Raw genomic sequence first — 27196 nt, forward strand, 5'->3', positions numbered from 1 at the left:
TGTGGACAGGTCTCAGCCTCCCGAGGCTTCCTGGCTAACCGGGGCTCCCGCCCCACCCAGAAGCCAGCGTGCACCCAGGCTCCCCACAGGGCTGGGCACTGGGCACCCAGACGTGGTCCCAGGGGCTGCGCAGCCATGGAGGGCGGGCAAGGCTCCGGTCACTTTGCCTCAAGGCCCCCCACCCTGCCGGGCAGCTTGCAGACGGCTACAGGCGCCTCACTGGGGGATTTCTCCACGTACAGTTTGGTTCTTTTTTTTTTGATTAATCAGTTCCTTACTGACCAAATTCCTCTGAGTTTTCAAACTGGCTTGCACAGCCCGGATCCCACATGCCTTTCCCCTAGATGGACGAGACGTGACCGCTGTCGGCCAAGGCCCGAGAGAAACCCAAGCCCTGTGAGCGGCTCAGGAGTGCGGCCCCTTGCCCGCTGCCTGCCCGCGCCGGCCCCGATGATTAATTAGCCAGGGGCCTGCACCAAGTCCTTTTCATGCCTAAATATTGTTTCAGCCCATCAGACCGCCAGCACGGAGCAGGATGGATGAACCCGCGGCCCGGCTCGCTGACCTGCAGTGCCTGCTGCCCCTCCAGGCTCCAGACGGCCAGCACCTTCTCCGCAGAGCCCGACACGCCCCTGGCCCTCCGCGGGTCCAAGGCCAGGGCCATGACGGGCTCCGAGTGGCAGGCGACACGGCTGCACACCTTCCGCGCGGAGACGTCCCACAGGGCCAGCGAGCCGTCTTCGTAACCGGCCAGGAGCAGCGGGCGGGGGCTGGACTCGGCCTGCGGGGAAAACAGGGTGTCAGCGCCAGGGGAGAAGGGGCTGGGGACGGGCCGGCCACCCCGCTGGATTCGCGTGCCTGACAGGCAGTCTGGACCAGCACCGGGGGACACGGGCCACGCCGGCCCTCCGGCTCCTTCCCACTGCTGACATGCGCGGCCACCCCTGGGCGGGGCCGGCCACCTGTCTGGCAAGCCAGCCAAAGAAAACCACGAGCCCCGTCTCCATGAAAAATGAACCTTCTGCACTTTGTCAACGTCGCCGCGAGCCCCCCGCCTCCGACCATCAAGCCCGCGGAGTCAGCGCCCTGCCCGCCACGTGATGGATGAGGGCGCGGGTCAGAGGCTGCATAGCGGCCACGAGGGGTGGGGGTGCGTATGGACCCCAGGCCAGCCTGGCACCAACTGGGAGCGGCTGCCCCGGGACTGCTGGCTGAGCTCCCGGGTCTCAGAGGTGACTGAGAATGCCCGCCCCTCAGCTGGGCTGCGGGACTTCCCTGACCAGGGGCTCAGCGGCCGCCCTGGGCCCTGGAGGGCCGGCGGGGGCCTGGCCCGGGGTTGCCGAAGCCCCGAGGAGGGAGGCTGGTGCTGGATGCAGTCTGGGCCTCACTGGACATGGCCCTCCTGCGGGCCCGGGGCTGCACCGCAGGCGTGACCTAAGGATGCCAGGGACAGAAGGGGGTGGGGAGCCCCGCATGGGCCCACCCGGGGTCTGGAGGAATGGGAGGACCTGTGTGCCTGGCTTTCTGATGACCACAGGAGCGCCCGGGAGAGAGGAGCAAAGTCCAAGGAAGCGGCCGTGAAGACTGCTGGGCCTGGGTCCAACCCCCGGGGGCTCCGCCCTGGCCCCCCCGCTGCCCCTACCCGTACACTCCCCCTGCACTGGGGGCTGCCCCGCTCCTGGGCTGGGGCGCCCCGGCTGAGTGAGGGCTGCATGCTGCTGACCCGTCCAGGCCCCACGTGGTGGCGGGGGCACCAGAGCTCCTGGTCCAGGGCCCACCCCCTGCGCTGAGGCCCCTAGGCCCCCCCGATGCACACAGGGTCCCCGCGGCCCAAAGACCGCATGGGCAGGCCCACCCTACTCACTCAGCATCCCCGCCAGCCTCTGGGTGTGCCGGCCACAGGGGCCCCAGCACCTCCAGGTTCCTGGGGAGCCCCTTGGCCAAAGGGCGGGCGCTGGAGGGCCAGCCTCCAGGTCGGGTGTGCATGACCTCTGACCTCCCATGTGACCATCCTCCTCACAACACAGGCCATCCGTTCTCAGGAGCGGGATGGACAAGGCGGCCTCTGACGACTGGTCAGGGCCCCCGCCACACTTGGATCCGTCAGCGGTAGGCAGTCCAAGCCCCCAGGCCTGGAGATGCGTCCAGGGCCGACTCTGAGCCAGGGGCTCCGGGCTGGATCCACATCAGCCAACGAAGCTCGGCGTGTCCGGCAGCCGCGTCGCTCACCTTGATGAGTTTGTACATCCTGTTTCTACACGTGGTTCTGGTGGAATTCCTACACCATTAGGCAACGACGCTGACGGCGTCTCCAGGGAGAGTGAGCGGATGTGATGCGTCCCCTCTGGGGCCTGTGAGCACCCCGCCCCCCCGAGCCCGCCAGCCCGGCACCCACAGCCTCACTGTCCAAGAGAGTCTCGGGGCCCACGCCGCCCCACGCCCCCGAGAGCTGCTCTCAGTTCAAAAGCTGTGGGGGCAGCGAGTGTGAGGAAGAGCCAGGAGTGGGGCGCACAGGCCCATTCACCCCGCGGGGCTGCGTCTACCTGCAGGGCTGGATGGCTCCCCTGGTCCCAGTGGCACAGGAGAGCGGCCCTGGTCAGCGGCCTGCTCCCCGTGGCGCCTGCGACTGCAAGGACATCCCCTGGACTCTGGAGGGCATGCCCTGGGCTGTCCACTCGCTGCCACCGGAGCACTGACGCCCCGGTGACCGAGGCTGCCCCCACCCTCGCCACAGCCTCGGAGATGCCTCCTGACTGCGAATGGTCATCAAGATCGGCCAAGCAAGGAGGACACGGCCACTGGACAGCGCTGAGCCCCCCACGGGCTGGAGAGCTAAGCAGCTCGTCCCGCAGTCAGAGGCCACGTGGCTTGCACGGTGGGCCAGCACTGCCCCCACCGGCCCCACGCAGACCAGAGGACAGCACGTGGCTCCCCAGGGAGGTTGCCGCTGACCCCACTGCCCGAGGGGTCTGCAGGCGCCCTTGCAGCAGGAGCGGGGCAGGCTGGGGATGGCACAGTGGTGGAGGAGGGGGACCAGGAACACTGTCCCCAACGGGCATGACTCACGCCCGGGGGCGTGGCTGGGGCGTGGCCAGGCACGGGGCCTTACCTGCCAGAGCTGCAGGCACATGGGCATGCCCAGCCTGGCCCCCGCCTCGGGCTTCAGGCAGCTCACTGACGTCTTGGACGGCAGCTCCAGAACTTGGACCTGACAGCAAGAGAACAGGCGGGTCTGGGCTGGAGCCAGGTCGAGTCTGGGCCGCACGCACAGGAGGCTCAAGGCTCAGCTTGGTGCTGTGGGCCTGTTTGTGCCTCTGCACGACCCCCTGGGTCCCAGGCCACGCAGGATGCACGCGTCACTCCCGGGTCACTGGCGGGGCCCTCGAAGGTGTCGTTGTCCAGCGGCCACCTGGGGCCTCCCTCGTGTTGACCTCCCGGCCGGGCGGGCGGCTCTGCCCGACGTGTTGACTCAGCGCCTGGTGCCCCTGCCCTCCTGGCGCCCCCGCCTGGCTAGGCCTCACATGCGGATGGCCTGGAGCCTCTGGGCTGTCCTGGGCCCAGTGCCCGCTGCTCCGCCTGCGTGTAGCCTGTGCTCAGAGTTGCCCACGCCAGCACAGACCCTCCTGGGTGCCCTGCCTGGTGGCCACCCTGTGGGCGAAGCACCACGGGCAGTGTGCCAGGGGGGACATGGGCAGCCCAAGTCTCCAGACAGCGAGGCTGTGGTGCAGATGGGCTGTGGCATCAAGACGATGAACACCTGCTGGGAACACAGGACCCCTGGGAGGTGAAGCAGAGGTGCCGACGTGCAGGGCGGGGGCGACGCTCTCACCAGCACCACACACGCGCACACACGCCCTCCACACCGTCGTGTCTGCAGGGCTAACTTCTGCCCCGCACACCTTGTCCTCACTGCCCCAAAGACGCGGCAAAGAACCTGAGCCACCAGAGGGCCGCCCCACCACGAGCTAGGAACGCGAGGCGCCCCCACAGCAGCCGTGAGCTCAGGACAGGCGCCAGCAGGACGAAGGACGCTGGGAGGACGTAGAAGCCCAGGGTGCGGCCCGGACGTGACCGGGCAGACCAGGAGGACGCGGGGGCCTCTCGGGGGAGGTCCCCCAGGCCTCAGACATCCAGGCCTACCCTGGCCAAGGGCGGGGCCCGGGGGCCTAGCGCCTGCATGTCAATGGGACTGGCCAGGGGTTGGGTGGTGCTGGCGTGAGAGCTCTTGGCCACGGTCCCTGTGGTCAGGGGTGCGGGGGGCCTCCTACACACTGCTGCTCCCACCTGGCATCCAAGGGCACGTTCTGCTTTCAGAAAGATGTCTGGTCTGGGCAAGTGTGGCCACCCAGACGGCTGGGCTGGCGGGGCGGGATCACGTCCTAGTCACATCGGGAGCCCCTGGGCCTGTGGCCTGAGTCCAGGCGGGAACACGGGGAATGGCCCGCTCCCAGGAGGCGGCCGGCCCTGGCCCAGACCCCGCCGCCTGCTCGGGAAGGGCAGGCACGGAGGAGGCTCAGCACCGTCTCGCTGCTGCCGCGGGAGAGCGTGGAGCCCTCTGTCTTCACATTAATAAAACTTTTAACAGGTTTTTGGCAAATTGGCAACAAAAGCACATGTAGCTCCTAATTGGAGATTTGAGCGCCTCGGCGAACAAACAGACGCCTGTTCCTGCCTCGTTATTTACGAGCTGGGTCTGCTCTGAGATTCACGGCTCCTCTTGGGCGCTGGCCAAACTTCCCGGGTGCAGGGCTTGAGTGCCCGCCCAGCCCGGCCTGCCAAATGGCCCTCAGGGAGCAGGGACAAGGTGGGGGATGGAGGGGGTGCCACCCCCGGGTATGTGGCTCCAACCCCCCCGACCCCCATCCCCATAGGCCCCACCCCCAGGCGCAGCTGACCTGGCCCTGCTCAGCCTGTGCCCCCCGACAGTGACCCTGGGGCCCTGCTCTCTGATGTCCCCTCTGTCCTGCAGTCGCCACCCTGGTGCGTGTCCCCCAGCAGCATCCCAGCCCTGCCCAAGGCCTCACGTCGGTGCCCAGTTCTGACCTGAAAGGCCGCCTCCCCTGCTGGCCTGGCTCTGCTCCTGACGCCCTGAGGGCCTCACGGAGACCCCAGCCTACCTGGGCCCCCTGCCCAAGCCCAACACCAGGGCCACCCAGGCGGCCGGCCACAGCTGCTCGGAGACCCCAGAGCCGCTTGGAGCTCACTCACCTCGTCACTGCCCCTCCCAGGCACTGCCAGCATCCAGCGCTGCGGGCCCTCGGCCAGGACGGAGGCCCTGCAGAAGCCCACGCTCTCCAGGTGCACGGCGTCCACCACAGCGTTCCTACCTTCCGCCAGGTCCCACACGCACAGCTGCAGGTCGCGGCCCTGGCTGCCAGAAAAGGAAGCGGCAGGCCGTGACCCTCCCGGTGGAGGCCACAGGACGGCATGGGACCCCTCATGGGGAGGGCCCCGGCTCCTGCGCTAAGAAAGGCCACACTTACACCTGCGGCCCAGACGTGCTGGCCTGAGGTCCGAGGCAGACGGGGAGCAGACACCGAGGACCCCACCCACCGTCTGGCACTGACGCTCCAAAAGCTCAAGCCTGTGTCCCTGCAGCGGCCCCTCGCTGGCCCTCAGGTCTCCCATCCGAGGAGCCCAGGAGGAGGGGCCGTCGCTGACACGTGCAGCACGCACACACCCCGGAGGACGAGGCGAGGACATGGAGCGTCTCCTCCCGACGGCCTGCCTCAGCAGTCCGACCTGAGAACCCCAGGGGTCCAGAGCAGGCGAAAGGGGCCGCCCACGGGCACAGGTGCGGCCTCGGGTGTGCGAGCCGGGCCGGGGGAGGGTCTGCGGGGCCTGGTGAGGCCGGCCCGGGCCCCAGCTTTGTCCTCCAGCCCAACATGAAAGGGCACCTTCCCTTCAAGGGCCGTGTAGGAGGCTGGACTTGCAAACACAGCTGGGCCCCGGCCGCCACTGCAGCGGCACACACCTGGCCCCCCAAGCACCTGCGTGTTCTGCATCCTGCCCGGCGGAGCACCGCGGCCAGCTGTCACGCACGCACGCCAGCACCCCCACAATCGTCCCGCATGCGTCCGCAGGCCGGCTCTCCAAGGGGCCCGCCTCCCGTGGGGGCTCCCCCAGGACAGCCCAGGGTGCTTGGGGGAGCAGGGGGCCTGGAAAGGCCTACACCTCCACTCAACACCCAGGAGGAAGGTGGGGGTGGCTCAGCGGGGCCCTCGGACACGGCCCCTACTCCAACCATCACGGAGAGAGTGAGGCCCATGTGCAAGGGGTGCGTTTGTGCAGCTCAGGGGACGGGTCGAGGCCCTGTGGGGCTGAACAAGCATACGCCCAGGGCATGGCCCTAGACTCACCCGGCCTCAGCCGCCCCAGGGCTTGCGAGTGGCCTGTGTCCAGCACAAAAGTGCTTTGAAGCCCCCTGGGGCCTAGAGGCCTTGTTTTCTGGGGACCAGCCTCCACGGTGCCCAGGTTTCAAGTCCAGAGGCCAGAGCTGCCCTGTCCGGGAGTTCCAGGGCAGAGGGTGCCCTGAAAAGACCTCTGATGTCTCAGCTATCTGGGGGTGTGACCCCTGAACACGAGCAGAGAGAGCCCGCAGACAGCAGTCACTCTGGCAGTGGGGCCCCCATCCTGGCCCTGCCCCACCCGCACCGTGCCTCTCTCCAGGGGAAGGCGGAGGCCCCCAGAGTGCCCCACACCCCCCAGCGCTCAATGGCCGCCTCCTGGCCGACTGCCCAGCCTGGGCGCGTCCCATCACCTCCACGGGCCCCTGCCCTGCTGCCAGCCCCCAGCCCCTCCTGGGATGCACAGGCCAGGTCCACTGCGGCCTCCCCCCACCCCGGTCAGCACCACCGCGGCCCACCTGAGCAGCTGGGGTCCCTGGGGCAGTGTGTGCAGCCAGGTCACACACTGGCCCCCGTGGCCATCCAGGGCGGCGAGTGGCCTCCGCGTCTGCAGGCTCCAGACGTGCACCAGCCCACGCAGCGACCTGTTCAGACAGCGTGGTCAGGGATGGCCTTGGGGGTGGGGGGTGGGATGCAGTCAGGCTGAGAGTCAGGGTGGGCTGGAGTCAGACTTGGGGGGGTCGGGGGGCTGGAGTCAGGCTAAGAGTCAGGGTGCGGCCTGCAGTCAGGCCTGGGGGTTGGGGGGTGGGCTGGATTCAGGCCTGGGGGTTTGGATGGGTTGCAGTCAGGCCTGGGTGTGGGGTGGGGGCTGGGGGGACACCACTCGGCTGGTGAGCAGGAGCTCCAGCCAGCAACTCTCAGGGGACGGCTGGCCACACGCGCCCAGGAGACGCGCTCCACTTCCAGGCAGGGCGGTCGAGGGGGCGACAGCGTGGGCCCTTCCCCAACCTGCTCCTGGCTGCCGGGGCGGGGCACTCACCCCGAGAGGAGCAGCGGGTGTCCCTGGGCTCCGTGGCAGAAGTGCAGCGCGTGCACAGCCGAGCGGGCACCGCGTAGGACGAACTGGGGGTTGGGCACGGGGGCTGCCATGTGCTCGCCTGCGGACGGAAGGGGGCGTGAAAGACCGTGGGCTCCTCAGGACGGCACGGGCGCCCCTGGGTCCCCCAGACAGCAGGCCCCCCTCGCCTGGAGCCCCCGCCCTGCCCTCTGCGCCCCCAGGGGCCCTTCCCGCCCAGCCCTCCCCGTGCAGTCAGAGGCGTGCAGGTCCGTTCCTCACAGGGCTGCGGGCTCGGCCCCCCGGCCCCCCTGCTCAAGCAACGGGCCAGCCAATGGCCTTGTCCAGCCTGGACCCTGCATGCCCCTATGGTGTGCAGACAAGACGCAGGCCCAGTATCCTGCCACTGCCCGGGAGGGCCGCTCTCACAGAGCACGTGTCTCGTGAGCAAGGCCTGCGGGTCCCCCAAAGGAGGAGCTGCCAGGGCCCCTCCAAGCCCCTGCAACCACCCTGCCCCAGTCCTGCTGGTGGCCATGGCCACGGCCACCTGTCTGGCCGCAGGTCCTGAGCCAGGTTGAGGGCACAGCAGGGAGCAGAGCCTGGGGCGGCCGAGGGGCCGTCCTGTTGGGCCCCAGGACCGTCCCCCGAAGTCTGCACACAGCCATCAGAGTGCCACGGGGCCGGGGCCGAGAGCTCCCACGATGCAGGCCCCCGGGCACACGCATACACGCAGCGCCAGCAGAGGCCCAGTCCGCACTTGCCATCGCCGCGGCCTGACGGGAGTTTCCAGAACCTGCACGGGGCTGGCTCCAGCAGATGAATCAGGCCCCACCCCCACCCCGTTTCCCAACGGAAGGACGCGGGGAACAAACCCGTCACATTGCTGTTACAACAGCCGGACGCTCAGGCCAAGACGAAGCCTCAGCAATTAAGGGCTCCATCGTTTCAGGCAATTAAAGTAAACGCTTTATTTAAAAACTAATTAATTCTAGCTACATATTTTTCCCATGACAATACCCCGTGATGACTTGATTTATGACGCCTAATTATTCTTTATTAATCTAATTGAGAATAATCACATCATCCCATCTCCTGGCAGGGGGCCGCCCAGAGCCGTGAGCACCCAGCCGCCTGGCCGCCTCACCCCTGGCTTGTCACTATCCCCCTCGGCGGGCAGAGGAGTCCGACAGCTAATCCACAGAGCACAGGCCTGGGTCTGCGAGATACATTCCTTCAAAAATTAAAAAGGGAGAATCTGACGGCTCTTCCACCACTGTGACACATGCCCCTGGAGGCCCCCAGACGAGGAGGCCATGGGGGTGATGCTGTGCAGGGGTCCTGGCCTTCTGCAGGCCCCCCAGCCCCGCCCCGAGTGGGCACAGTGTGGGGCAGGAGCCTGCGGCTGACCCCTGGCCGCGGAGGACAGGGCCCAGGGTGCTTGGGGGCAGGTCACTGCACAGGAGCAGCCCCTGCGCAGGCGGGACCATCAGGCTGAGCCAGAGCTGGAGCTGCGCCCACGGCTGCCCGACGTTGCCCAGCGGCTCTCAGCCACCTCGGGCCCAAACCGCAGCCTGAGCGTCATTCACGAGGACCCGAGACGTGGCCTTGGCGGTTCACACGGAGCGCCCTGGGTGGGCCCCGTCAACAGCACGAGCAGACGAGGAGGCTGGCCCCGCAGGGGGCCTGCAGGGGCCACAGGTGTGGAGGGACCGAGCAGAGCGCAGGGCTGGGGCGGACAACAACACTGAGCGGCTCTGAGGCCCGAGACGGCCTGAGCTACACGGAACGCGGCCCACTCAGATCCGGAGACACCCGGCCAGGGAGAGGCTGCTGGGGGCAGGGGGCGCGCTGGGGCTGCAGCGGAGACGCTCCGTCCATCATGGGGGACAAGGACAGGCTCCCCGTCCACCACCTCCCGGGGGACACGGGAGGACAGGCCTGTCCGTCCACCCAGGCCTGTAGGAACCTCCTGAAGCACCCACAGGCACCCAGAGAGGACATTTGGCTCAGACTCAGGGTAAAGGTCAAGGTCGAGGGAACAGCAGGGCAGCTCTTCTGAATTCAGAGGGTAAGGAGCACACTGACACGCAGCCTCGGTGAGGTCCTGGTTTACATCGAGAGCCCAAGATAAAAAGGGATAAAGCAGACTCAAACATTCAAAGGCAACTTCAGCACGGCAGCAGCAAAGAAAACCAGCAGCGAGAACTCAACAGGCTCCTTGGACACAAACAGCATGCCATCAGAGAAAACTCCACTACAGTCCCAACTAAGAAGATAAAAGGCTTAACCATGAATCGTTTAACTGCTGCACATCAAAAGAGCTAAAAACCTAAAGTATCTTTAAAACACGTGGAAGTCTTCAAAACGAAGGTAGAGCTAAATGCCAGATAGAAAACTGGGCAAAAGACAGTACAGACAATGCACGCACGGAGACAGGGGAATGGCCTTGAAGGTGAGGAGAGGCGCTCCCGCCTGGGACTAACGCCGCCCCAGTGGCTCTGGTTCTGGCCGGATGGAGTGGGCTCAATGCTGACTGTCGCCCCTCTCTTTGGCCAACTGCAAAGAAAACCTCCAGGCAAAACATCATTAGCGATCACCATAAGCTCCCAGAGCGTGGGACCTGGAGTAGCTCCTCTAGGCCCTCCTGGGCCCGTGCAGCCACCGCTCCTTGGAGGTGAGTTTGCTCCTCCCGGCCACCGCCCCTGACCTCGGATGTGGGGTCAACCTCTGTTCATTTCCAAGGCAAACCATTCAATATCACAGTAATCCAAGTCTGTGCCCCAACCAGTAACGCTGAAGAAGCTAAAGTTGAACAGTTCTATGAAGACCTACAAGACCTTTTAGAACTAACACCCAAAAAAGATGTCCTTTTCATTATAGGGGACTGGAATGCAAAAGTAGGAAGTCAAGAAACACCTGGAGTAAAAGGCAAATTTGGCCTTGGAATACAGGATGAAGCAGGGCAAACGCTAACAGTTTTGCCAAGAAAATGCACTGGTCATAGCAAACACCCTCTTCCAACAACACAAGAGAAGACTCTACATATGGACATCACCCGATGGTCAACACCGAAATCAGACTGATTATATTCTTTACAGCCAAAGATGGAGAAGCTCTATACAGTCAACAAAAACAAGACCAGGAGCTGACTGTGGCTCAGATCATGAACTCCTTATTGCCAAATTCAGACTTAAATTGAAGAAAGTAGGGAAAAACCACTAGACCATTCAGGTATGACCTAAATCAAATCCCTTATGATTATACAGTGGAAGTGAGAAATAGATTTAAGGGACTAGATCTGACAGATAGAGTGCCTGATGAACTATGGACTGAGGTTTGTGACACTGTACAGGAGACAGGGATCAAGACCATCCCCATGGAAAAGAAACGCAAAAAAGCAAAATGGTTGTCTGGGGAGGCCTTACATATAGCTGTGAAAAGAAGAGAAAGTGAAAGTGAAGTCGCTCAGTCGTGTCCGACTCTTTGAGACCTGTGGACTGTAGACCACCAAGGTCCTCCGTCTATAGTATTCTCCAGGCAAGAATACTGGAGGGGGTGGCCATTTCCTTCTCCAGTGAAAAGAAGAGAAGCAAAAAGCAAAGGAGAAAAGGAAAGATATAAGCATCTGAATGCAGAGTTCCAAAGAATAGCAAGAAGAGATAAGAAAGCCTTCCTCAGCAATCAATGCAAAGAAATAGAGGAAAACAACAGAATGGGAAAGACTAGAGATCTCTTCAAGAAAGTTAGAGATACCAAGGGAACATTTCATGCAAAGATGGGCTCGATAAAGGACAGAAATGGTATGGACCTAACAGAAGCAGAAGATATTAAGAAGAGGTGGCAAGAATACACAGAAGAACTGTACAAAAAAGATCTTCACGACCCAGATAATCACAATGGTGTGATCACTGACCTAGAGCCAGACATCCTGGAATGCGAAGTCAAGTGGGCCTTAGAAAGCATCACTACGAACAAAGCTAGTGGAGGTGATGGAATTCCAGTTGAGCTATTTCAAATCCTGAAAGATGATGCTGTGAAAGTGCTGCACGCAATATGCCAGCAAATTTGGAAAACTCAGCAGTGGCCAAAGGACTGGAAAAGATCAGTTTTCATTCCAATCCCAAAGAAAGGCAATGCCAAAGAATGCTCAAACTACCACACAATTGCACTCATCTCACACACTAGTAAAGTAATGCTCAAAATTCTCCAAGCCAGGCTTCAGCAATACGTGAACCGCGAACTTCCAGTTGTTCAAGCTGGTTTTAGAAAAGGCAGAGGAACCAGAGACCAAATTGCCAACATCCACTGGATCATCAAAAAAGCAAGAGAGTTCCAGAAAAACATCTATTTCTGCTTTATTGACTATGCCAAAGCATTTGACTGTGTGGATCACAATAAACTGTGGAAAATTCTTAAAGAGATGGGAATGCCAGACCACCTGACCTGCCTCTTGAGACATCTGTATGCAGGTCAGGAAGCAACAGTTAGAACTGGACATGGAACAACAGACTGGTTCCAAATAGGAAAAGGAGTATGTCAAGGCTGTATATTGTCACCCTGCTTATTTAACTTCTATGCAGAGTACATCACGAGAAACGCTGGGCTGGAAGAAGCACAAGCTGGAATCAAGATTGCTGGGAGAAATATCAATAACCTCAGATATGCAGATGACACCACCCTTATGGCAGAAAGTGAAGAGAACTCAAAAGCCTCTTGATGAAAGTGAGAGTGGAGAGTGAAAAAGTTGGCTTAAAGCTCAACATTCAGAAAACAAAGATCATGGCATCCAGTCCCATCACTTCATGGGAAATAGACGGGGAAACAGTGAAAACAGTGTCAGACTTTATTTTTTTGGGCTCCAAAATCACTGCAGATAGTGACTGCAGCCATGAAATTAAAAGACGCTTACTCCTTGGAAGAAAAGTTATGACCAACCTAGATAGCATATTGAAAAGCAGAGACATTACTTTGCCAACAAAGGTCCGTCTAGTCAAGGCTATGGTTTTTCCAGTGGTCACGTATGGATATGAGAGTTGGACTGTGAAGAAAGATAAGTGCCGAGGAATTGATGCTTTTGAACTGTGGTGTTGGAGAAGACTCTTGAGAGTCCCTTGGACTGCAAGGACATCCAACCAGTCCATTCTAAAGGAGATCAGCCCTGGGTGTTCTTTGGAAGGAATGATGCTAAAGCTGAAACTCCAGTACTTTGGCCACCTCATGTGAAGAGTTGACTCATTGGAAAAGACTCTGATGCTGGGAGGGATTGGGGGCAGGAGGAGAAGGGGACGACAGAGGATAAGATGGCTGATGGCATCACTGACTTGATGGACCTGAGTTTGAGTGACCTCTGGGAGTTGGTGATGGACAGGGAGGCCTGGCGTGCTGCGATTCATGGGGTCGCAAAGAGTCGGACACGACTCAGTGACTGAAATAAACTGAACTGAAGCTCCAAGAAGTGAAGGACGGCAGACAGACTTTGGAGGCAGGCAGGAACTTGGAGAGCTGAGCTGAGTGGGGACAAGCTTCCTGCTTCTGTGTTTGCGTCCTGGGGCACTGCCTTCAGGCTGGGTTGGGCTGCAGGGCTGCGAGGCAGGGGTGGCTAAGACTTGGAGAGGAACTAACTTCAGTGCAGGGAAAAGTCTGAGTCCTGGACTGAGCTAAAAACGTAATACACGGCACAGAGAGAGCGTCAAACATCCACCATGACCCCGGATTCTGAAGAGTCCGGGTCTGACTCCCCGATGGTGTCTGCTTCTCTCCTCTCTAGGCCCTGCCCCAGGCGTGGCCCCAGACATGGAGCTGTGCAGGAGAAGTGGCTCTGAGGGCCACCCCAACTTCATGGCCAGAGGGACCGCACAGAAAGGGCCCCACTGGATCCTGTGTGAGACAGACGGCAGAGAGCAGAGGGCTACAGACAGGCGGTCATGGAATGAACCCCGGAAAGCCTGTGCTCACCTCTGAGCTGTGTGGGGTGGGGCGGACCCACAGCAGCACCAGCGTCAACACCTGAGCTGGGACCACCGAACACTGCCCAGGGCTCAGGCTGACCTGAGTGGCTGGTGCGCGGGCCCAAAGCAGAGCACTGGAAGCTTTGGAGACGGACATGTGAGCAAAAAACTGCGGTCCACGAAGGGGGGAGGCCGTCTGACGGGGTGACAGCCTGCTGACACGACACTCAACGTTCTCCAGGGGACCCAAGATCACAGTCCGTCCAGGCTACAACATGAAGTTCCTCCACACACAGAACCATGAGAGCAGTTCTCACAGGAAAAGACAATTCACAGATGCAGCCTTGACGGTTCTGAAGTCGGGAACAGCAGGTGAGGGTTCTGAGCGGCCTCTGTGCTTCTGCTCCGGGAGGTGAAGGTAAACACTCTTGAAAGGAACACAGGGAAGTTGCCAGCAGACAGGTTCCTAGGGCTTCCCTGGCGGTCCCGTGGCTGAGACGTCGCAGTCCCAGTGCAGGGGCCCAGGTCTGATCCCCAGCGGTCCCGTGGCTGAGATGTTGCAGTCCCAGTGCAGGGGCCCAGGTCTGATCCCTGGTCAGGGGACGAGGCCACGCAGGCTGCAGCTAAGAGCTGGCGCACCCGCTAGTAAATCCAGATAAATGTGTGTGTGTCTTAGAAAAAGAAGATATGAAGTGGCAAGTCAGGACACGAGAACATACTCACCGGCCCTGTGCGTCAGGGAAATCTAGTGACAGACACAGCCACACGCCCTGCAGGCTCACGGAGCGGCCAGTGTTAAAGACAGGCTACGCCGCCGGCCGCTGGGACCCATGTGACGCGGGGGAGCTCTCCCAGGGGTGCACTGGCTCAGTCACTTCGGAACGCAGTTTGGCTGTCTCTAGAAAAAGGCCCCCCACTAGGGATGGTCCTCACAGCCACGGAGGCCGAACACACGGTGATGGGCCCCACACCCCAGCAAAGCAGTGCTGACCAGGCTCCCCGCAGGTCAGCCTCAAACTCGCGGAAAAGCAGCCTGTGGAGGAGAGCGGACACCGTGACGCCGTTTAGATGAGACTGTAGAAGGGGCAAGCCGCCCAGCGGCCACAGAAAGCAGCTGAGGGCCCCTGGGGAGGGCTGGTGGGGGAGCGGGAAGCCGGGTGAGGTCGGGAGGCGGCCCTGGGCGCTCCCCCAGGATGATGTGCGTGTGTCTCCGGGCGTGTGTGCCTCAGGTGTGGCAGTGCTTACACAGGTGCCGGAACGTATCCAGTTATCTACTTCACGTGTGTGTGCTTGAGTGTACGTCAGTGTTATTTAAAAACACTCAACAGTACCTAAACCAACGATGCGAGCAGACACTTCACCTGTAAGGTGTGCAGACGGTGAACACACAGCTCAGCGCCCTTAGCCTCGGGGAAATGCAAACAAAAGCACCACAGCCCAGGTGAGGCTGGCAGAGCCGCCGAGAGGACGGAGCCTCACGCGAGCCCACAGCCTGCTGGGAGGTCCAGAGCAGCAGAGTTGCACCGCCAGCGCTGTGACCATGGGACACCGGCTCTGCAGAAACGAAACCGTGCCTGAGCGGTCTGCTCTGTTCACATCATCTCTCAAATGCAAAATGACCAAATGACCACTCACCCTCGAGCAACAATGCAGGAACCCAGTACTGAGGAACGCAACGCTGTGGACGCGACCACGGAGGACGGGAGCAAGGACTAGCCTACATTCTGCACGGCCTGGTTCACTGGGCATGCTGGAAATGGCAGGTGCCAGGGCTCAGGGGTCAGGATCCAGGGTGCGCAGAGGGGAGGGGCCCCTGAGGGGGTTTCTGCCTGCATGCTGGAACTCCCTATAAGCATGTGTCGTAAGGATCAACCTGAGGCCACAGTGATGAAAAAACAGCTGAAGATATGGGCCAGCATATGGGCCAGGCAGAGACCTGCGAGGAGGCGGGCTGAACCCCACCCCGGAGGCCACCTTCCTCTGGGGAGACGGGGCCCGTGTGGACAGACGTTCTCTGGGTACGGCGCGTGCAATGGCCCTTTATGTGGGAGGTCCTGCTCCCTGAAACCGAAACCCCAGGCCCGTCCTGAGGAACATAGGTGGCAAGTCCCAGCTGAGGGCACTCGCTTAGAACTGTCTCGGGCGCCACAGCCCACAGGAGCCCCCACGGATGTGACAACTGAGGGCCACGTCCCAGCTGGGACCCTGGGGAAGGACTGGAGGGAAAACGAAGGAAACTGGAATAAGCCCGGGTCTGGGGGGGGTCACAGTGTGTGAGATCGCTCATTCCGCACGGGATGACCGCGCCAACTTGGGGGCGAGCACCCTCCTGCCATCCTCAAGGAGGCCAATCTCCAAATGTGGCTTGGGGAATATTTGGGGGCTACTGCTTCTCGAGTGACTTACCACCAAGATATTATGAAAACCCAGCTTCCTATCTACATTTTCTGGTTTTAGATCCAATTTCTCATTCCAGTTAAGGGGACTTTAAACAGACTCACTGCCAGTTTTTAAGTGCTTTTCCTATTTAAAGTGATTTCCCACCCTATTTTTGCCCTAACAGACTTAGATCCTAAAATGGACTGGAATGGGTAAATTTAACTCAGGTGACCATTATAACTACTGTGGGCAAGAATCCCTCAGAAGAAATGGAGTAGTCATCATGGTCAACAAAAGAGTCCGAAATCCAGTACTTGGATGCAATCTCAAAAACGACAGAATGATCTCTGTTTGTTTCTAAGACAAACCATTCAACATCACAGTAATCTAAGTCTATGCCCCGACCAGTGACGCTGAAGAAGCTAAAGTTGAACAGTTCTATGAAGACCTACAAGACCTTCTAGAACAAACACCCCAAAAAAATGTCCTTTTCATTATAGGGGACTGGAATGCAAAAGTAGGAAGTCAAGAAACACCTGGAGTAAAAGGCAAATTTGGCCTTGGAATACAGGATGAAGCAGGGCAAACGCTAACAGTTTTGCCAAGAAAATGCATTGGTCATAGCAAACACCCTCTTCCAACAACACAAGAGAAGACTCTACATATGGACATCACCCGATGGCCAACACCGAAATCAGATTGATTATATTCTTTGCAGCCAAAGATGGAGATGCCCTATACAGTCAGCAAAAACAAGACCGGGAGCTGACTGTGGCTCAGATCATGAACTCCTTATTGCCAAATTCAGACTGAAATTGAAGCATGTGGGGAAAACCAGTAGACCACTCAGTATAACCTAAATCAGATCCCTTACGATTATACAGTGCAAGTGAGGAATAGATTTAAGGGACCAGATCTGATAGACAGAGTGCCTGATGAACTATGGACGGAGGTTCGTGACATTGTACAGGAGACAGGGATCAAGACCATCCCCATGGAAAAGAAATGCAAAAAAGCAAAATGGTTGTCTGGGGCGGCCTTACAAATAGCTGTGAAAAGAAGAGAAGTGAAAAGGAAAGGAAAAAAGGAAAGATATAAGCATCTGAATGTGGAGTTCCAAAAAATAGCAAGGAGAGATAAGAAAGCCTACCTCAGTGATCAATGCAAAAAAACAGAGAAAAACAATAGCGTGGGAACGACTAGAGATCTCTTCAAGAAAATTAAAGATACCAAGGGAACATTTCCTGCGAAGATGGGCTCAATAAAGGACAGAAATGGTATGGACCTAACAGAAGCATAAGATGTTAAGAGAGAGGGCAAGAATACACAGAAGAACTGTACAAAAAAGATCTTCACCACCTAGATAATCATGATGGTGTGATCACTCACCTAGAGCCAGACATCCTGGAATGTGGAGTCAAGTGGGCCTTGGAAAGTATCACTACGAACAAAGCTAGTGGAGGTGATGGAATTCCAGTTGAGCTATTTCAAATCCTAAAAGATGATGCTGTGAAAGTGCTGCACTCAATATGCCAGCAAATTTGGAAAACTCAGCAGTGGCCACAGGACTGGAAAAGGTCAGTTTTCATTCAAATCACAAAGAAAGGCAATGCCAAAGAATGCTCAAACTACCACACAATTGCATTCATCCCACATGCTAGTAAAGTAATGCTCAAAATTCTCCAAGCCAGGCTTCAGCAATACGTGAACCATGAACTTCCAGATGTTCAAGCTGGTTTTAGAAAAGGCAGAGGAACCAGAGACCAAATTCCAACATCCGCTGGATTATCAGAAAAGCAAGAAAGTTTCAGAAAAGCATCTATTTCTGCTTTATAGACTACGCCAAAGCATTTGACTGTGTGGATCACAATAAACTATGGAAAATTCTGAAAGAGATGGGAATACCAGATCACCTGACCTGCCTCTTGAGAAATCTGTATGCAGGTCAGGAAGCAACAGTTAGAACTGGACATGGAACAACAGACTGGTTCCAAATAGGAAAAGGAGTATGTCAAGGCTGTATATTGTCACCCTGCTTATTTAACTTCTATGCAGAGTACATCATGAGAAATGCTGGACTGGAAGAAACACAAGCTGGAATCAAGATTGCTGGGAGAAATATCAATAACCTCAGATATGCAGATGACACCACCGTTATGGCAGAAAGTGAAGAGGAACTAAAAAGCCTCTTGATGAAAGTGAAAGAGAACAAAAAAGCTGGCTTAAAGCTCAACATTCAGAAAAGTAAGATCATGGCATCCAGTCCCATCACTTCATGGCAAATAGATGGAGAAACAATGGAAACAGTGTCAGACTTTATTTTTTTGGGCTCCAAAATCACTGCAGATGGTGACTGCAGCCATGAAATTAAAAGACACTTACTTCTTGGAAGGAAAGTTATGACCAACCCAGGCAGCATATTAAAAAGCAGAGACATTACTTTGCCAACAAAGGTCCGTCTCATCAAGGCTATGGTTTTTCCGGTTATCATGTATGGATGTGAGAGTTGGACCATAAAGAAAGAGGAGCGCCGAAGAACTGACGCTTTTGAACTGTGGTGCTGGAGGAGACTCTTGAGAGTCCCTTGGACTGCAAGGAGATCCAACCAGTCCATCCTAAAGGAGATCAGTCCTGAATGTTCATGGGAAGGACTGATGCTGAAGCTGAAACTCCAATACTTTGGCCACCTCATGCGAAGAGCTGACTCACTGGAAAAGACCCTGATGCTGGGAAACATTGAGGGCGGGAGGAGAAGGGGATGACAGGCTGGATGGCATCACCGACTCAATGGACATGGGTTTGGGTGGACTCTGGGAGTTGGTGATGGACAGAGAGGCCTGGCGTGCTGCAGTCCATGGTGTCGTCGTGAAACACGACTGAGCGACTGAACTGAACTGAGACAGATCCATCAGTACCGGCCCCCACAGGAGGTGTCCACACTCAGCTAACCAGGTGCCTGGGAACCTTCATCTGCACGCTCGCGGCTCCTCCTGGAACAGAGGGGAGTCGGGAAGCAAGAGGCCTCCCTCATGTGACGTGGTCCTGCCGGCAGGCATGCCCTGAGGAATGCCCTGTGGTCCTGCAGGCAGGAGGAATCGAGACCCGTCCCTCCCGGCCTCCCGGGCCGTCATCCTTACTGTCCTGATCAGCCTGGACCACGGCAAGGCCTAAACCCAGGACTGGCTCCTGGAAGCAGCGTCACACCCGTCCTGGCTGGATGCGGGTTCTGCCCACCACCCCCCAGTTCGGAGCTGTGGGGAGGTCTGTGGAAGCCTGCAACACGCCACGGCGCTCCTGTCGCCGAGGCCCATGGGTCAGCGTCCTGTCCACAGCGCTGGCTCACTGGTGGGGGCGGCCCCGCCCCGAGCCACCAGGGAGGCCAGTCCTGCCCACGACGCTGCGGGGAACCCTCGGTCCCGTGCAACCGCGCGTCTGCTGGGACCCCAACCGCACAAAGGAGCGCCTCTGGGACGGGCGGCTGGCTGCGGAGTCAAAGGCTCGCGTCGCAACCCTCCCCGCCGGGCCCCTGCACCTTTGAAGCCTCGGTGAGTGATTGAAGCGTCTCCTTTCGGAGGGCAGATAGCGCTGCGAAACCCGACTCTAAGCTCCGGGATAAAGGTAGTTTGTTTCCTCTCAGCCAGTCTGTCAACACCTCCTCAGTAATTAGCCCTAATTATTACCAAGGGCCGGCCCCCATTTGGTTATTAAATCAGAAATAGTATCGTGGCTAGCCGTCTGTCAGCGCCTGCCGGGCGACCTTGGATTCACTAGATCCTCTGTCAGTATCCGTGGCTTCAAAGACATAGGCCCGGGAGGGGCTCGGGCAGGCAGCTCAGGGCTGCAAGGGGGTGGGGGCCAGGCCAGTGCCCCAGGTGGCTTCAGGGCCCGGGAGGCAGGAACCAGGCACCCAGGAGCCCCAACCTGCACCCCGTCCCCGACCCACCACCCCTGCCTCCCAGCCCGGCATGGCTGTGTGTGGGGAGGGCGGTCAGGAGCAGCCCGACGGCCCAGCGGCCCGCCTCAGCACGGCCCACTCCCCGAGTGCCTCCATGGTGTGGCCTCACCCACATGAGCCGCGAGGGCCAACCGGCAGCCGTGGGCGCGCAGCCGCCCATCAGACCCCTTGGGACGGCGGGACAGGCCGGGAGGAAATGCCAGAGTGAGGGGCCGCTGCCCCAGGAGCTGGACGCGACAGGAAGGCAGGCCATGCGAGCGTGCTCGGCCAGCTGCTGGCACCGGAGGGCAGGTGGGACCCCGGCCTGTGCGTCCCTGGTGCAGGCGTGGAAAAGCCCCTCGTTGCCCAGGACGTGGGCCCACTCCCACCAGGAGGTCTGCCCCCCAGGGCACGGCAGCTGAGGGCTGACCACGCTGCCCAACGGTGCTCCACAGGGCCTGGGATGCAGCCGACACCCACGGGCTGGCACCAGGAAGCTCCAGGGAACTTGGAAGGGCCCATACCTGCGGGGGTAAAGGGCGCGCCCACTTGGGGCCCCTTGGCGGCCAGCAGGCAGCCCAAGCAGGCTGCTCCCGCATGGGCTCACCCCAGCCGCTGGCCGGGCCAGCGCTGCTCAGACGCACAGGTGGCCAGGGAGAGGCGGGCCCGTGACTCAGAGACTGGACCGGAAGGGTGGGAAGGGGCTGGCGAGGGTGCCTTGCAGGCCAGGCGACCTGAGTCACGTGAAGGAGGAGAGTTCAAACTGGGGGCACAGGGTGGCATCCCAACACTGCTGCCTGGGGCTGAGCAGCTCGGCAAGCGGGGTGATGTCGGAGGGACACTCACACCGGCACCCAGAGGTGGCCGGGACGCGAGACCACGCAATCCACGTCAGGTGTCGACAGGCCAGCCGCGCCACCAAGCCCACACCCATCGGAAAGGCCAGGTCAGCGGCCTGCCGCCCTCCCAACCCACAGCAGGCCAGGCCACGACTGACCAGGCTAGACGGAGGAGGGCCAGAGGTCGCGGTGTGACCAGGTGGACACATCCAGACTCCTCCATCCAATCAGAGACGAGACAAGACGACACTCACTTCCCGTCTGCATGCTTGCTTTGCTGTAGCAGCCTCCTCCTGCCAGGCTTCCCAGGGGGCTCGGTGGTTAAGAATCCGCCTGCAATGCAGGGGACACGGGTTCAACCCCGCATCAGGAAGGTCCCCTGGAGCAGGGAACGGTGGAAGTGGCAACCCACTCCAGTACTGCTGCCCGGGAAATCCCACGGACAGAGGAGCCTGGGGGGGCGCAGTCCAGAGGGTCACAAGAGTCGGACACGACTGAGGGACCGAACAGCAGCCTCCTGGCTTCCAGACTCGAAGCTGTTCTGCTCACGCGGTGTCTGTGCCGTGAGAGAACACACATGTACCCAGAGGCTTTTCCGTCACGGTAGAGGGTGAGATGACGCCAGTGTCTATTTTACTTAAAACGTTTAACCAGCTGGTTATTCGTTTTTCCTAGAACGACTTCTCACCTGCGCTTAGGTTTCGACTGATCCTTTTTCAGTCTTCTCCAGAACTCTAAGACCCACAGGGCCCTGAAGCACTGGCCCAGCCGCCCACGGGAGCCGGCCCATCCACTCGTCTGTACTGACCTACCCGAGGTGCCTCAGCGCCCGTTACCAGGACCCCGCCCCGGCCCCGAGCAGAGCGGGCCTTGGTCACTGCGGCTGGCCCTGAGCCTCACACCCAGTCTGCAGCCCACTCCTGCCCTCGCCGGCGGCCTGGAAGCCGGTCCTCGGGGCCACATTGCTCCCCTGAACCTCCGCGCCCCCCGCTTCAGCCCCAACTCCTTCAGCCAGACCTCGCACCCCCCACGGCCCAGGCAGGAGCCTCACCTGCAACGCCGGTGACCATTCTCACACTTGGCCACAGATCCCGTGCACGTGTAACAGCCCCGCCCGGGGACACCAGGCTGACTGCTGGAGGCCCCGCCGCGGGGCTCGCCGTCTGCCGGGGACATGGCCGTCACAGCACAGGTGTGTGGGCTGAGGCAGAGGTGCAGTGGGCGGGACAGCTGGGGAGGGCAGCAGGGCCCAGAGGAGACCGGACCTGGAAGGGGTCTACCTGGCGGGCGGGCGGCTGTGAGCCCCAGGGGCACCCTTCTCCACCAAGGCCCTCCCGCTCCTACCCAAGACTGAGAACAGCCACTTCCTCCAGGCAGCCTTCTTAACTTCCTGCCCCGAGGACGGACGCACCCGGGCAAAGCCTGGGGCAGTGGTGAGAGCAGACGCCACACAGGAGTCAAAAGGGCTGGCACGCAGGCTGGGGCACCCAGCACTGAAGGGGCGGGGACCAGGCCACATGGATGTCCGACAGGCATGATCCAGGGACCTCGGTCCGGCCGCCAGCAGCGCCCCTGCCAGGTCCAGGGGCCCCCGGGGCCTCGGAGGATAAGGGGCACAGGGCAGAGACCACCACGCCGCGGGGAACTGTCTGCGCCCAGACACCCTGAACACACGCACCCTCCGCCCAGCAGCGGGCGCAGTGCCCAGGCACCATCTGGAACCACACCGGGCGTCCAGCAGGGCCACCCCACCAAGACAGGGCGCGCAGGCCGCTTCGCCGGGGCCACCGCCACACCTGTGCAGCCCGTGCTCAGATGGGAGCCGCAGATGGGGGCGCGGATGGAATGGTGGCTCTCCTAGGGTCTTGGTGGTGTCCACCGCCCCCTGGGGGGAACCTGACGGTAACTCCTGGACACCCTGGGTGAGAGGAACCTGGTCTCTGGGCAGGGGCTCAGCTGATCCTGTACGTGCAGGGGAAGCTTTGGGGGCGCCTGCCCTGGCTGGGGGGCGGCTGGCCCCATAGGACCAGGACTGTGTGCAGAGCTGGACAAGGCAGGAGGCCCTATGGGCCTGGGCTGCCCTCTGTGGCCAGCAGCTGCTCACAGCGAGTGTTTCTGGATGTGGAGTTGAACTAGAAACAGCAGAGGCCCAGAGCAGTGGGGCCAGGCCTGGGCGGAGCGCCCGTGTTGCGAGCCGGGCCTCTGAGAACCTAAGTGAGCACTCTCACCACAGGCCACTGTGGGGCCACCGGTGGCTGGCTCGAGGCTGGAGGCAGGGCCCAGGGCACTGCAGCGCGGCACTCAGCAGGGCCGTCTGGAGCTTGAATAACATCCTCAAGATCCTGGGGATAAAGCCCATGGTCGTCCCCAGTCCCCGTCGAGGCACGGGGCTGCCCACGCCCAGGCTCGGTTCGCCAGGTGCCTGAGGTTGTCCCGGCGGTGTTCGAAGTGGGAGGTCAGGCAACTGTCCTGCTGCACCAGGAATCGGTCCAGCAGTGCAGTCGAAGGCGCCTGGGGCCGAGCCGAGCGTGCAGGGGCGGCCCTCTCTGCGACACAGCACCACCCGCCGAGCTCGTCTGCTCCACAGTCGTGTACACGCGTGGGGTCCCCACGTTGGACCGCTCAATCCAGGAATCCTCTGTCGGGGGAGTCCACGACCCAGGAGAGGCCCCGTGCATCTGCTGCCAGGGGTGTGCGTGGTGCAGCTGGCCGCCACCCAGACAGCACAGTGAGGGCCCTGCCACCAGCGACGAGGCAGCTGGGAGTGGACGGGAGCTGCCGTGCCAACCAGAGAGGACGCGAGGAGAGGGGCCCGGAGGGTGGGCAGAAGCAACAGACACACGGGCAGAGGCAGCTGAAGAGGGGCGCTCCAGGCAAGTGCTGAGCGGGCAGCTGACTGCGGCCGCCTCAGGAGAGCCCAGGAGAGCCGATGGGACCGAGAGCCGCAGGCCACCATCCAAGACAATCTGTCCAAAAACAAGGCAGGAGAAGTGGGAAAGAGGCCCCACCATCGCCCCTGGGCAGCCGACCCTGGGCCCCACTGGACCTCTCCGAGCAAGGGGTCTGGAGACCCACTGGGGAGGCCAAGAAGGCAGGCAAATGCCGCCTGGCCCCTTCAAGGACAGGGTGTGATGGCAGCCAGGTCCACCCAAGAGAAGGAGGGCCCAAGTCAGGTCCCCCGGGCTTCCTGGGACAGCCTGGATGGCTGTCAGGGAATTTCAGGAGGAGGCTGACAACAGCAAGGCCCCGGGGCCTCTATGCATGGCCAACACTGACCCTGACGAGGCTGGTCCTCTTGCTATGTCTGAGGCGCGGTGCTGAGTGAAGTCGCTCGTCTGCAGCCACGTGCCAACCACTCAGTGAAGGTACCGCCGACCCTGGCCTGAGACTCCTCTGGCCTACTCCAGCACACATCACCCCCCGTCACCCACGACGAGTCAGAGTCCCATGGATGGATGCCCTTCACGCCCACCCTGAACTGTCAGGCGCTCAGGATCATGAGACCCCCAGAGCACGGCAGCTGTTACCCGTCTGCCCTTCAGCCCACCCACACCCCCATCCAGACCCCTGTCCCTACTCACAGGGCAGCCACCCCCACTCCAAAGGCCTCCTCCCTGCATCCCCCTCCCTGTCAACAGCCCGGCATCCAGCCCCTCCCGGCCGACAGCTTTAATTCCGCTTGCTGTGTCTACTCTCGCCACTCCAAGGTCACCACGCAAAGGGCCACCTGCTTAAGTGGGCCAAAGACACACAGAGCAGAGAAGGGGCGGTTCCCATCAGATGCACGGAACCTGCCTAAGGGCTACCCCCTCCCCAGTCTCCTTGCAACAGGATGTCCACCCGTGGTCGGCACAGCGCGCCCCGCTTCACCCCTCTGGGGGCGGTTTCGCCAACAAGGCTCCACACCCGCCCCCTCCACCTGTCGCCCACAGACGCCGGCCTGCACTCACCTTCGGGGCGGCTCCCCGCGGATCCACCTGCCCCCCCCCGTCTGCCGGAGCTCCTCCAGGGGGCACGGCCTGTAGGTCCTTCCGCCCCGCACCCCAGGGTGGCCCCCGGTACCTCCCTCCGCACCCACTCCTCTTGTGTGCGTGTTGGGGTGGGAGATACTCCACCCAAAAGCCCGTCGCATCCTGACACTAACACTCTGGGGCGGCAGAGGACGCAGGCGGCAGGTGAACGCCGTGCACGGCCCTGCCCAGCAACCCAGAGTCCCACCGGCCGCTGACAACGCGCTGCCCACGGAGCACTCCGGCCCCGGCCCCACGAGGAGAGGGGAGGCAGCGGCCGTGCCACCCGCCCGCGCTACCTGAGGGAGCCGGGTGCCCAGCCCGACCGGCCCTCCCCCGGATCGCGCGCCGCCGCACCAAGCCCACCTACCTGCGGCCGCGCGGCGCCACGACTGTGCCGCTCCCTCGACGGCAAGCACGGAGCGGGCGGGACCGGCGGCGCGGGCCGAGGTCGGGAGAGAAGGAAGGGCGCAGACCCAGCCCGCCGGCCCTCTGAGGACCGCAGACCGAGCGGCCAGGCTGCCGGCCCCGCCTCGACGTGGGCCCCGTCCCCTACGTGCGCGCGACCGCCCCTTACGGCCCCGCGCCGGGCGCGACCACGCCCCACGCCGGTCTCCCGGCGGGGCCCGCGCCTGCGCCCTGCGCTCGGGGGCTGCGAACGCGCAGGCGCTTCCGGCCCCGCCCGCGGGCGGCGCGGCGCGGGGATTGATGGGAGCGCGCCGTGCCGTGGGCCCCCCGGAGCGCTTCGCGCTGGGGGCGCTTGCGCAGGCGCGGCCGGGGCTGCGTCCGGCGGTGGACGTGGCGCCGGGCTGAGGGCTGACTCGCTGCTGAGAGACCGCGGCGCCCTCCGGCCTCCGCGGGCTGAGGGTGCGTCCCTTGCCCTCAGTTCCTGCCGAGCGCCAGGAGGGGTACCGGGAGGGTTGGCACAGAAGGGCTGCGTCGCCCGCCCGCCGGACGGCGTGTCTGCAGAGTGCCCGTCGTGGAGGCCCGGCCAGGGCCGAGCGCGGACCTGCGCCCCGGAGCGACAGAGCGGGGCTGTCCGAGGACCGTCCGCCGTGGGCGAGCCGGGGGGAGCCGGCACGGACCCCGGGAGCGCAGCTGCGGGGGCCGCTGGCGCCCTCCGAGCCTACTCCCCGGGGACGCCCCATGCGGGCGGGTTACCAGGGCCGAGGTCACCGGGAGTGGTGTCAAACGAGCCCCCTCTCTGCCCTGGTCTAGCGACTCCTTTCATGAGACCGTCCCTGAAATGTTATCTGCGTTTGCACCCAAGCTTACTTGCTTTGATCCTTGAAACGGAATCAAAGGTTACATTGTACCTTCTCAGGGTCTATGGGCCTTTCAACAGCCTCGCCAAAAATAATAGACGTGGCACCCAGCCAGGAAACGCCTCCTGGAAGTGTGAATGAAAGTTGTATTTTTCGGTTGTGTCTTTCCTAATTGACCTGATAATTTAAACTTCCTGCTTCAGAGGAGACGGGGAGTTCCCGACTGTTAGGCAGCTCAGGGAGGTCAGTGGAGAGAGTGGGCAGCTGGCTTTGTGCAAGGCACTCATCCAGCTGGGCCATGCCGTCAGAAAACACATTCTTGGGTCCAAAACGCTTTTTTTGTTGTTATTGTTCAGGTCATCTATGTATATGTATTTTAATTGTGGTAAAATGTAATAATTAAAATTTATCGTAACTATTTGTAAGTATGCATTCAGTAGCATTAAGTACATTCATATTGTTAGGCAAACTTCACCACCATCATCTCCAGGATTTTTTCATCCCCATCAAACACTCCCCACCACCCCTTTCCCAAGCCCCTGGGGACCTCAGTGCTACTTTGTTAGTTTGCCTCTTCTAAGTATCTAATGTAAGTGCTGTCACATATTTGTCATGTCGCTTAGAAGAATGTTCTAAAGGTTCATCCACGGTGTGCACCTATCAGAATTTTTGTTCCTTTTTAGGGCTGGATAGTATTCCTTTGTACTGTATACAACATTTTGTTTATCCGTTCATCTGTTGGTAGACACTCGTGTTCCTCCCGTCTTTTGGCTGTTGCGATTGATTCTGTTGTGAATGTGGGTATACAAATATCTGTTTGAGTCCCTGTTCTCAGTTCTTTTGGGTGTATGCCAAGGACTAGAATTGCTGGGTCACGTGGTAAGGCTATGTCTAACTTTTTGAGGAACCGCTAAACTTTGCTGCAGTGGTTGCATGATTTTTCATTCCCACCAGCAGTGCACAAGGGTTCCAGTTTCTCTGCATCTTCACCAACAGGTGTTCTTACCTTTTTTTTTTTTTTAATAGGTGGCCTAATGGGACCTTGTGGTTTTGATTGGCATTTCCCTAGTGACCAGCGATGTTGAGCATCTCTTCCTGAGCTCATCGGAGCTGGGTGTGTGTTTGGACTGGGGAGCCCAGAGGCCGTGGGCAGCCTCACGCGTTCAGTTGGTGTCAGGACTGTGGCTCCCCAGAGCCAGGGCAGCCGGGAAGCGGCTCCAGGCCCCGGTGTGGGCCTCTCCCTGGCAGGACCCGCTACTTGCGGCCCTGGAGGGCGGGTGGGAGGGCCTCCAGGTGCAGCTCCTCCCCTGACGGGCCCAGGCCCCAGGCACTGATGGGCACACGCCTCTGGGAGGAGGCAGGCGTCTGGGAGGAGGCAGGCGCCGAGTGGGTCTCTGACCTGCAGAGAACAACGCTGATG

General features: G+C 60.7%; 1 protein-coding gene across 7 annotated transcripts in view; it reads right to left on the reverse strand.

Moving 5' to 3' along the window:
• Positions 1–26223, reverse strand: part of GNB1L (G protein subunit beta 1 like) — a 31801-nt gene extending 5578 nt beyond the window's left edge. The window contains exons 1-9 of one of the 7 annotated variants that reach the window (XM_059875969.1): positions 24882–25058; positions 21553–23467; positions 20756–21057; positions 13357–18718; positions 7387–7504; positions 6866–6991; positions 5209–5371; positions 3110–3208; positions 566–781 (exon numbers count right to left, since the gene is read on the reverse strand). In XM_059875969.1, the coding sequence (XP_059731952.1) occupies positions 566–781; positions 3110–3208; positions 5209–5371; positions 6866–6991; positions 7387–7496 (714 nt within the window). In that variant the 5' untranslated portion in view covers positions 7497–7504; positions 13357–18718; positions 20756–21057; positions 21553–23467; positions 24882–25058. Of the gene's footprint in view, positions 1–565; positions 782–3109; positions 3209–5208; positions 5372–6865; positions 6992–7386; positions 7505–13356; positions 18719–20659; positions 21058–21552; positions 23468–24881 lie in introns of all 7 variants that reach the window. The other 6 variants (XM_059875966.1, XM_059875967.1, XM_059875968.1 and 3 more) reach the window with 6 other exon arrangements.
• Between the last annotated feature and the right edge of the window lie 973 nt (positions 26224–27196).

Source organism: Bos taurus, chromosome 17 (genome assembly GCF_002263795.3).
Source record: "Bos taurus isolate L1 Dominette 01449 registration number 42190680 breed Hereford chromosome 17, ARS-UCD2.0, whole genome shotgun sequence".
In the NCBI taxonomy this organism is placed as follows: Eukaryota; Metazoa; Chordata; class Mammalia; order Artiodactyla; family Bovidae; genus Bos; species Bos taurus.